At 37.9% G+C, this 10,291-nt stretch overlaps 1 protein-coding gene and 1 long non-coding RNA gene across 2 annotated transcripts in view; one reads left to right on the forward strand and one right to left on the reverse strand.

The window, feature by feature from the left end:
• Window positions 1-5,182, forward strand: part of PLA2G12A (phospholipase A2 group XIIA) — a 15,653-nt gene extending 10,471 nt beyond the window's left edge. Inside the window, exons 2-4 of the mRNA XM_006727198.3 lie at window positions 477-553; window positions 1,745-1,910; window positions 4,158-5,182. Coding sequence (XP_006727261.1) covers window positions 477-553; window positions 1,745-1,910; window positions 4,158-4,276 — 362 coding nt within the window. The 3' untranslated portion in view covers window positions 4,277-5,182. The remainder of the gene's footprint in view (window positions 1-476; window positions 554-1,744; window positions 1,911-4,157) is intronic.
• A 1,947-nt stretch (window positions 5,183-7,129) lies between these two features.
• LOC145720135 (uncharacterized) lies at window positions 7,130-10,146 on the reverse strand. Its single transcript, XR_014142905.1, has 2 exons — window positions 9,961-10,146; window positions 7,130-7,452 (listed from the first exon to the last, which is right to left on the reverse strand). It is a non-coding gene; the product is annotated as an uncharacterized LOC145720135 (long non-coding RNA).
• Window positions 10,147-10,291: the final 145 nt, after the last annotated feature.

Raw genomic sequence — 10,291 nt, forward strand, 5'->3', positions numbered from 1 at the left:
CCCATCCCTCCCCCCCCACCCCCCACTCCAGCAACCCTCAGTTTGTTTCCTGAGATTAAGAATTCCTCATATCAGTGAGATCATATGATACATGTTTTTCTCTGATTGACTTATTTCGCTCAGCATAACACCCTCCAGTTCCATCCGCGTCGTTGCAAATGGCAAGATCTCATTCCTTTTGATTTGCCCTATAAGTTTTTAACCAAAAAATGTGAGTGTTAGAATGTACAGGGAAAGAGGGTGGATTTATCTTTCATACATATGGACCCAGTCTGGCATATAACCTCTGAAATCTCCTGAAGGTCCAGAATAAGCTTTTATATGTTTTGTATGGTATAGGCTTAGAATAATGACATTCACTTATGTCAGTACCCAAATATTAAATATTTCCAAGGCTAGTCTAGTAGTACCTCATAGACCTTTTTGCGTGTTTTTTATATTTGAAAATTAATTATGATACCATTTATATTTTATAGGATCTAAGCCCTTCCCGCGATATGGTTATAAACCCTCCCCGCCGAATGGATGTGGCTCTCCACTGTTTGGTGTTCACGTAAATATTATTATTTTCTTATTTGAGAAGTTTTATGATTAGTAGGCTATGTAGTACTCTTTTTTTAAGATTTATTTATTTATTAGAGAAACCATGCACAAGCAGGGGTGGGGAGGGGCAGAGAGAGAGGGAAAGAGAGAATCTCAAGCAGACTCCCTGCTGAGTGTGGAGCCCAGCAAGCAGCTCAACCCTGGGATCATGACCTGGGCCAAAATCAAGAGCCGCGTGCTCAGCCAACTGAGCCACTCAGGTGCCCCAACTATGTAGTACTCTTAATAATTCAAGATTGTCAGTGTGTTCTCAGGGTCACAAATAATTTTGCTTATAATGTTAATTAGGTTTATTATATTCTTTTATAGCTAAAACACATTTAATAAGTCCTAACAAAACTAAATGGAATAAAATTCATGTTTTATTTTTTAATCTTGTAGATGTTAATACTATTGAAAAGATGTTTCCTCATGTTGCAAACATGGTGTAAAAGTTTGGAGTATAGAAGTAATGCTACTTAGATGAAAAAGTATAGATAAAACATAATATTTTCTATATTAAAGCAAAGCTAAGGAAGATAGCTGTGTTTTTTTTTTTTGTAGGCGAGGCTGAATCTGAGCCAACTGTTGCGGGAAAAAGGTGTTTATGAGTGATTCCTAGACACGGGTTTTGCAATATGAAGTTATTTAAAACAGTTAAAGATAAGTTATAGATTTGAAGGAACAGTATCTTTAGGGAATGGACACTTAAAGATTGAACCACAGTAACATAAACTGTAAGTTGTAGGAGCTTAAAACTTTTAAGTTTTCAGTGATATTTCATATAAAGTACATTTTATAGGGGGAGAGGTACAAAATACCTCGGAATGTCCAAAAATCAATCTTTGCTCTTAGCCTGACCTTTGTGTTTTTGAAACTATGTTTTGTGTTTTGGACAATTGGAAGTTACATTTGTTACCAGCAGATAACTGAATATTGCAAAATAGGGAGTTTTGAGGTATGGCTGAGAGGGAGAGAACATGGGTGCATGCGGGTGAGTGATGGGCAGATGTAGAAATAACATGGAAAACATTTGTAGACAGAAATGGATTTGGGAAATTACACAGTATTGTCCTTGATTTCTAAGTCTACTTGAATGCAGTACTTCAGCAGAGGAGTTTTGAATTTCATCAACGATAATCCATCCAAATGCTTCTTTCAGCTTAATATTGGCATCCCTTCCCTGACAAAGTGCTGCAACCAACACGACAGGTGCTATGAGACCTGTGGCAAAAGCAAGAACGACTGCGATGAGGAGTTCCAGTACTGCCTCTCTAAGATCTGCCGGGATGTGCAGAAGACACTAGGACTGGCTCAGCATGTTCAGGGTAAGGATGATCCAGCGGGATGGAGATGAGAGCAGTTTGTCAAGTTTTATTGCTTGACTGCTTTATGTTTCAGTACAGGATTTACCACTAGAAATCTTTTGCTGTGTATTACTCTATCTATTGTGACACAGCCCCTTCAATTTTTTGAGATGAGGAGTCATTGACTTTGTCATCTCCAAATGAGATGAGTTGCCCGCAACTGTTCAAAAAACAGTTTTGCCTAGTAGAAAAAAACTTTATAGTCATAGAAGCAAAAAGTGTTAGGAAACCTTGGGAAGATGGTATCAAAAAGTGTTAGGAAACCTTGGAAAGAGGGTATGCGAGGCAGAGAAGAATTTATCCAAGATCTTGTGCCCTGTAGTCTATCTCTAATTATCCAGAACCTAAAGTTTGAAACCCTGGATCCCGTGATTTTAAAAGTATAACACAGGATTTAGAGTGGGAAGTTCTAGAAGATTTGAGCTTTAACTGTCTCTTCATATGTATCTGTGTCAGGATGGTCCCCAAAACAACCCCCAGGTTTGCTAGGAGGACTCATAGGAATCAGGATACAGTCATACTCAGAGTGAGGGGATACGAAACAAAGTCAGCAAAGGGTAAAGGTGCATCAGTGTTCTCATTTATAAAATACTACCTACCCATCTCATGAGTTGTCATAAAGATACAATAAGATATTTGTGGAAATACAAATCACTGTACAAATACTAGAAGTTACAAAATCTTTTCACTGTCAAGCCGAAGTATTTATCATACATCGAAATCGGAAGAGAAGTTGCAAGAAAGGAAACTACACATTTTTAATCATTTTTCATAAGGTACCATGCTAGATATTTTAGATATGTTTTCCTCAATGTTCACAAAAACCCAAAGAAGTAGGTAGTGCTATACTTATTTTTCAAGAAAGGAAAAGGAGGTTCAAAGAAGTAACTCTTCCTAAGTTGCATACTTTCGATTTTAAAACTTGTGTTCTGTCTACTGCAGTATTCCCCAAACAATGTCATAGGTCTGATTCTGAATTCCTAGTAATAACTGTCAAGGAAGAAGTCTCTGCTCCAGGTGCAGCTTGGACCCCCAGTGTTTGAATCCTTTGCATGCTTTCAGCTGAGGCAAACTAGTTGCACAGCGGAAGCGTACATGGATGTATTTCCTGTCTTCTGATCTAAGGGCATACTAATGTGGCTAAATGATGAAGCCAATTTCCTTTCAATGCCCTATTGAATAATTATAGCCTTTACACTTCTGTGGTGGTTGTGTTCCTTAATGACACAGCCTTTTGGAGAAGTTTGAAAATGTCAGGATTTTGCAATGAATAGTTTCTTCCTTTTTTTTTTTTAAGATGTTATTTATTTATTTGACAGAGAGACAGTGAGAGAGGGAACACAAGCAGGAGGAGTGGGAGAGGGAGAAGCAGGCTTCCCGCTGAGCAGGGAGCCCGATGCAGGGCTCGATCCCAGGACCCCGGGATCATGACCTGAGCTGAAGGCAGACACTGAGCCACCCAGGTGCCCCAAAGAGTTTCTTCCTTAACATGAGTATTTGAAACTGGAAGTATTTGGATGACTAAAAGCTACTCTGTGCTGTGTCTCTGGAAGTGAAGTGTATGAAGATAATCTCACCTGGATGCTCCAGGCTTCTTAGAATAAGTAAATCCATTATCTTTTTTATAGTCCTAAAAAAAATTTTAAGCCCTGCCAGAGAAAAAACACTTGATTCCTAGGTCTCCCTTCCCAGGCCGAATTGGGATATTGAGAAAGAGAGAGAGAGAGACTGGGGTCCATTTACCTTAAGCATCTTAAATGATGTGTGATCAGTTCTCAGAAGTCATTGGCCGTAATTAAATGTCTTGAGGTTTCTCTGTTTTTAACCTTTATTTTTCTACACCTAAATATCTTTCCTTGAAATGCAAAATTAAGAATGTTCTAAGGCATATTTATTAGTGGTATTTTTCAGATAAAAGGAAAAGTAACAGTGATGAACTAATCAGTGTTATTGAGAAAGACTTGTTTGCTTAGTAGAAAAAAAATGGGTTGAACAGTTGCGGGCAAACAAAAAAGTAGATACATGCTCAAGTGAAAGTCTATATGTATGTGCTTCGGGCCTCTGAGGGTTTGGGAGGACGTTGGCATAACAGATGTTTAAGTGCCCACCGAGGATGTGCTTGACACTGTGCTGTAACATGTAATGTATGTGGAGGGAGAGCGGTGCTTTGCGGTTGCCCAGCAGTAACAGCACTTTCTTACTTCGCAGCCTGTGAAACCACAGTGGAGCTCTTGTTTGACAGTGTTATACATTTAGGCTGCAAACCATACCTGGACAGCCAAGGAGCCGCATGTAGGTGTCGCTATGAAGAAAAAAGTGATCTTTAAAGATGATGCTGACAGTTGGTGACAGCAGATAAGGACAGAAGACTATAGCCTTTGACAAGGAACTACTGTTTTTACAGCATAAAGCTGCCTTATTTTTGTGAAAGGATTATTTTAAGACTTTATTTTGACATTAAAACTTCAAACAAAAGAAAAAAGTGGGGGAGGTGATCTTCCTGGACGTTGCTGCCTTAGTGTACCAAATTGTCTTGACCAATCTCAGAAAGAGGTGCATGTTAAGGGGAGAATATTTTAAAAGGAGGAGTCTGTAACTCAGTTTTCACAACTGTATTTACCAAAACAATGAAGTCAAATGTAAAATTGATTACAAGGTATGTTGAACATTATCTTATTTGGAAATATGGGAAAATCTTCACTTAGAAGTATATGTTTACTATAAAAATTTAAATATACATTTATTCCTGGAAGGCTCTGACTTTATTTTTTCTCTGTTTTAATTAACACATAACATGCTGTTTTCCTGTAGCCAATTGAGCAGTTCTATTAATGACAAAACTAGTTATAAGGACAAAGTTTCCATGTTTCTTTTTCTTATAAAATTGGAACCATCAGCTGGTGGCCTCTTAGGGAGCAAAACCAGGATATCTAGCTATTATGTAATGTGTCTAGAAGGTGACATGAACAAAAATCAGAAGCACAGCCACTTGCATTTTATGAACCATTCATATGACAAATATCATATTTTGCTATAACCTTTGCCTAAATTGAAGAAAAGATGGATTTAATGAGACAAATGAAAAGTTATTTCACATACACATTAGAACATTATATGCTGCTATGCTTTGGTGTTTATTCTCTAGCACTTGGTCCTCATAGTAGATTCAGTTATATTTTTAAAAGTCTGTAATCTTTTCCTAATAGTGGTCTTAATAAATATTGTTCTTGATACTTTTTTTTAAAGTCTTTAACTGTGGAGTCAGAAGGGATGGTAAAGCAAGATACAAAGAACTATGTTTTGTAGATTTCTTATTTACCCTGAAAATTATTAGCAGATATTTGAAAGCAAATCCCAGGACCTCCGCTGCCTCTGAAAATGTCTATATGTGTTCAAAGCTTTTCCACCCTTTGGAAAGCGCAGCTGTATTCCTCTACTGCTCTTTGCCTACCACTGGCTGTTGGCTTTCCCTAGCCTAGGATCCCAAGCCATAGAGAGCTTGTGGGTAACCTATAGCCACAGTTATTAAGATAAACTGCTTGGAATGTCAGAGAAGGACAGCTGCAGAAGTGGTTCTATTTTTAAGTCAGTACAGGCAGAAATGGGCAGAGAGAAAAATATGTTCTGGAGAAAGGGCCACATTCCTAACTTTGAATAGATATCATTGCTAAAAACCTAATAACTTCCCAAACTGAGATGATGGAGCTTTTCTGCTAAGAGATGTGTCCTCTATAAGACAAGGCAAGTGTATCCCTGTGACTAATTGAGCAAACTGGGTTCTAACTTAAATGTTTAGAACCCTTAATTGATACTTTTCAGACTTTTTAAAAGGTAACAGTTTTATAAGCCATTATCCATATTTAATCTTTACCAATATTTACTATTGAAATACTTGACCAGGTAACTTTAAACTTAGATTCATGGATTTTCTTGGCAGCATTGGCTTTCTCAAGAGGACAGACTCAGAATTCTATGAAATATTTAATTCATGGTCATAAATTATATACAAAGATCAGTAGAAGCTGTTTTTATATGTTAAGATTTTTATCTTGGAATAATTTTAGATATACATAAAAGTTGCAAAGATAATACAGACTTGCTGTATACTCCTTACCCTTAATGTTAACATTTTACATAACTGTGAAAACATTTGTTAAGAAACCAACATTGGTAATTGCTATTAACTAAACTCTAGACTTCATTTGGATTGTACTGGTTTTTCCACTAATGTCATTTTTCTTTTCCAGGATACAATCTAGGATACCACATTGCATTTAGTCATCATGTCTGATAAGCCTCTGGTCTGCGATGGTTCCACAGGCTTGTTTTTTAAAATCTTGACAGTTTTGAGGCATACTGGTCAGGTGTATTGTAGAATGCCCCTCAGTTTGGGCTTGTCTGATGTTTCCCTCATATTTGGACTGGGGTTATGGATATTTAAGGAAGAAAACCACAGAGGTGATGAAGGGTTCTTTTCAGCAAATCGTATCAGTAGTTGAATGTTATCAACTTGATATGTTAACTCTGAATACTTGGTTAAGGTAGTGTCTGTCAGGTTTCTCCACTGTGAAGTTACTGTTTTTCCGTTTCCATACTTCTGTTCTTTGGAAGCCAGTCCCCAAGTCAGTCTGTGGGAGGTGGGGGGTGCGCAAGACTCTGTTCTGCCTCCTGAAAGGGGGAGTATCTTTATATAGTACTTGGTATTTTTCTGTAAGAAGGATTTGTCTCCTCACCCCTCCCATTTATTCAATTATTTATATTAGTATGGACTCATGAATATTTCTTTTAGACTTCGGGTAATATTTATTTTATTGCTCAAATTGTTCCAGCTCGGCTATTGGGAGTTATGTCAGGTTGGTTCCTGTGTGTCTTTAATGTGCCCCCATCCTTTTGATTTTTGAGCACTTCCATACTTTCTGGCAAGAAAGTAGGAATGTTGCTCTGGACTCGTCTTGTATATTTCCAGCACTAGAATCAGCCTCTTCTCCAAAGAGCACCGGTTCCTGTTATTGGAGAATGGTTTCTAGTGGAACTTAGAAACCAGTATCTGGGTGCTGGATGTGCTCATTGCTCTTGGAGTGTCACTGCTGCTAGACCCTCCCAGCAAACAGAGCTAGGAAATACGTATGTATGTTAACCCATGTACAATCTATAATGATTTCTGTATGTGTGTGTGTGTGTGTGTGTATATATATATTAAGCTGAGCATGAGTTCTTACTGATATCTTCACTTGAATCATGTACCACAGGGCATGTATTTAGATTTTGAGAATGGTATTTTCCCTATCCGTAGAATAAATTCATAAAAAAAAAACAAGCAAAAAGAAAACCCCAAAACTAGCTTTCAGCAGCTCTCTGCAAGAAATACAACACTGATATTTTTAAATAAAACTATATTGCCTTCAAATAATGTCTATGTCTTTAAAACCTTTTGACACACTTCTTCCAGCAACAGATAAAGCTGTATTCATTTCATAGGTGGAGAAACAGGCACCAAGAAGCTCTAAGGAAGACAGAATTGAAATAGGACAAAAGCAAATTAAACACATCTGGAACAGGCTTTCCTTCAGTGAACCTGTAAACTGGTAATATTAATTAAAAAGTTGTTTTCTTAGCTTCTGATTTTCCCTAAGATGAAAATGTGGTATTTCTGTCAGTATTTATAGAAGTACAAGATTATCAGGAAATCAAAATGTATATTATTTTATCCTGGTACAAAAACAAGAATAACATCTAACAAAATGAAGACAATGGGGTCTCTATAAAAACAACTATTTAGTAGACTGACTTCAGTAACTTTGGGGTAGAATGAAACCTATTAGGTAAGATTCTTCCACATATATTTTATTGCATTGCTCAAATTCACAGATATTACTTGCACTATATTCATTCGGGTCTTGTATAATGACTTGTTACAATAATTGAAGTAGCCCCTTTAGTTTGCTGTTTTTCCTCATGGCTTAACCTTACAAAACCAGCCATCTGCTCAAATCATAAAAGCAAGAATGAGTTCGTGTAACCAGTATACAAAAAATAACAAGTAGTTACTAATAAAAGTAACTAAAACTGGATCAGTAGTATCCTCTTGGCATATAAGCCATAGTGATGTTAGGTTTTTTTGCCTCAGGCTTATAGGTTTCCAAGACATCCTTTCAAGTCTCCTTGCTGACAACTTTACAAACCTTTTTTTGTTCGCTTTCAACTTTTCTTAAGTGTAGGAGTCAGGATAATAGAAATCTAACATTTCTGTGACTTATATAGGGAACACCAGAAGGTTTAGTGGGGTAAACTGAAAAAAAAAAAAAATCAAAATTTGAGGATTATCTCTGAATTTTATTCCATATGTTTCATTTCTAGGATAGATGACAGCTAAGACCTTCAGTTTCAGTAAGTTCTATGAAAGTGACATTCAAGCCATCTGTCAAGTAACTTTCAGTCTTTAGGATATCTTAATTATTTTAATAATATGGATTTGCTTTAGATTCTTTTTTTTTTTCTTCTTCTTTGAGAAGGTAGGATTGGTAGGATTCTAATTAGTCTATGTCAGTGCACATGAGTGTGCAGTTGAATCACTGGATTCTGGCATAAAAACACCTACTGGGCCCCACCCTTCGCTCCTCATTCAGGAGATCTGATTCTATAGGTCCCAGAAGTTTGAATTTCTAGTAAGTTCCTAGATGATGTTGATACTGCTGGCTTAGAGACTACAGTTTGAAAACTGGTCTACGTAGTCTTCAGTAGCTAAGAATAATGTACTGAAAGCTTACTGTGGGCCAGGTACTATTCTAGAAGTTTGACAGTTACTGTCTCCAAATTTGAGTAAGCTTGGTCCCCATTTTACAGAGAAGAATTTGAAGCTGGGGGAGATGGAGTTGCATTACTTGTACAATGTCTCACAACTAAGAAAATGGTGGAGCCAGGGTTAGAATCTAGGCAGCCTGTTTTCCAGTCCTAGGCACTTACCCATTTTATTGGGATAGCTATTGCTTTAAAATGCTAAAATCAACACATTTATAATTCTGAAATAAGTATCTTAAAATGCTTTGTACTTATGTCTTAAGATAGACAAAATCTTATTTTAAAATATAACCACATGCATATGCTATAAAAACACAATTTTCTGAGATAACAAGATACTTGGGGGGGAAAGGTAACAAATTCCTTTCATCTGCTCCTTTCAGGTAAGTGGGTCAGCTGTTACACGCCTATAAAGTGAGTGTTTTCAGGATTCAAGCAGAGGAGACCCTGAAAATTAGGCAAAAGGACAGGAAGTTCTGGTGGTCAGATAACATGTTCAAACTGGATAAAGTCCAGAGTGCAAATGCTGAAATCCTGGATCTCATTCAATGGATAAATATTTACTGAGCACCTCCTACATGCTAAGCAACTGTGCCAGGTAATGGGGAAACTAAAAGAAGGCCAATCCTTTCAATGAGCTAAAGATGGTGGTAACAGAAGCCAGGCACTGTTTTAAGTAGTCATTTCACTTAATCGTTACAAAGCCATATAAGGCAGAGAATGTTATTTCCTGTCTTAACTACAGAATAAGTTACTAAAATAGATTTCTGAAATATGCATACAGCGAAATGAACAGTAGTAAATGGCATGGGATGAGGAAAATCCTGATTTCATATTCTAGTTAATGACCGAGTCCGCGTGGGAAAAGTTATCACGTTAAATTTTTTTTTCTCTCCCCAATAGAATAATCTGTATATTAGACGGATTTCTTATACTTATTTTAACGTATTAGAAATGATGCCTTAATACATTTTTTCTCAGTCTGAAGATGGTTACTTTTTAAATGACAAGGCCCAGAGAAGTTAGAAAAGATGAAGCCACCTTTTCATCCGAACTTGAGTTGTTCCTTGAAGCAAATTTACACAATAGCCAACCACCCCCTAAAGCGGAGCTCGGTTAAATGCAGCCTTGAGCGCCCCGCCGCGCCCAATTAGCGCACTGGTCGGGCATTTTATGGGTGAGGACAACAGGCTCTGGCTCTAGAAGTCTTCACCTGTACACTCCGAAGTTCGGGCTCCGAATTTCTGCATGGTTGCTTCCCCGAATTAACTTTACCTATGAAAGCCAGACTTAAATCCTAGGGTTGCCTCCAGTTTTACTTTGCCCCGAATTCCCCGAAGAGAATTTAAGAGAAATTACAGGTCCAATAAAGTAACCGTCACTGGGGAAGGACTGCCCGTGACACAGGAAAACACGAGACACCGTCCACCTGGGAGGCGGTCGGGAAGCGCGAGCCCTGGAGGCGGGGACTGCGAGCCTCGGCTCCGCACAGGTGCTCTGAAACGGCCCGCCGTGTCTCCTCGGGGTGGCAACCGGCATAACCC

This window comes from Leptonychotes weddellii, chromosome 2, assembly GCF_054177405.1.
Source record: "Leptonychotes weddellii isolate Sample4059 chromosome 2, ASM5417740v2, whole genome shotgun sequence".
NCBI lineage: Eukaryota > Metazoa > Chordata > Mammalia > Carnivora > Phocidae > Leptonychotes > Leptonychotes weddellii.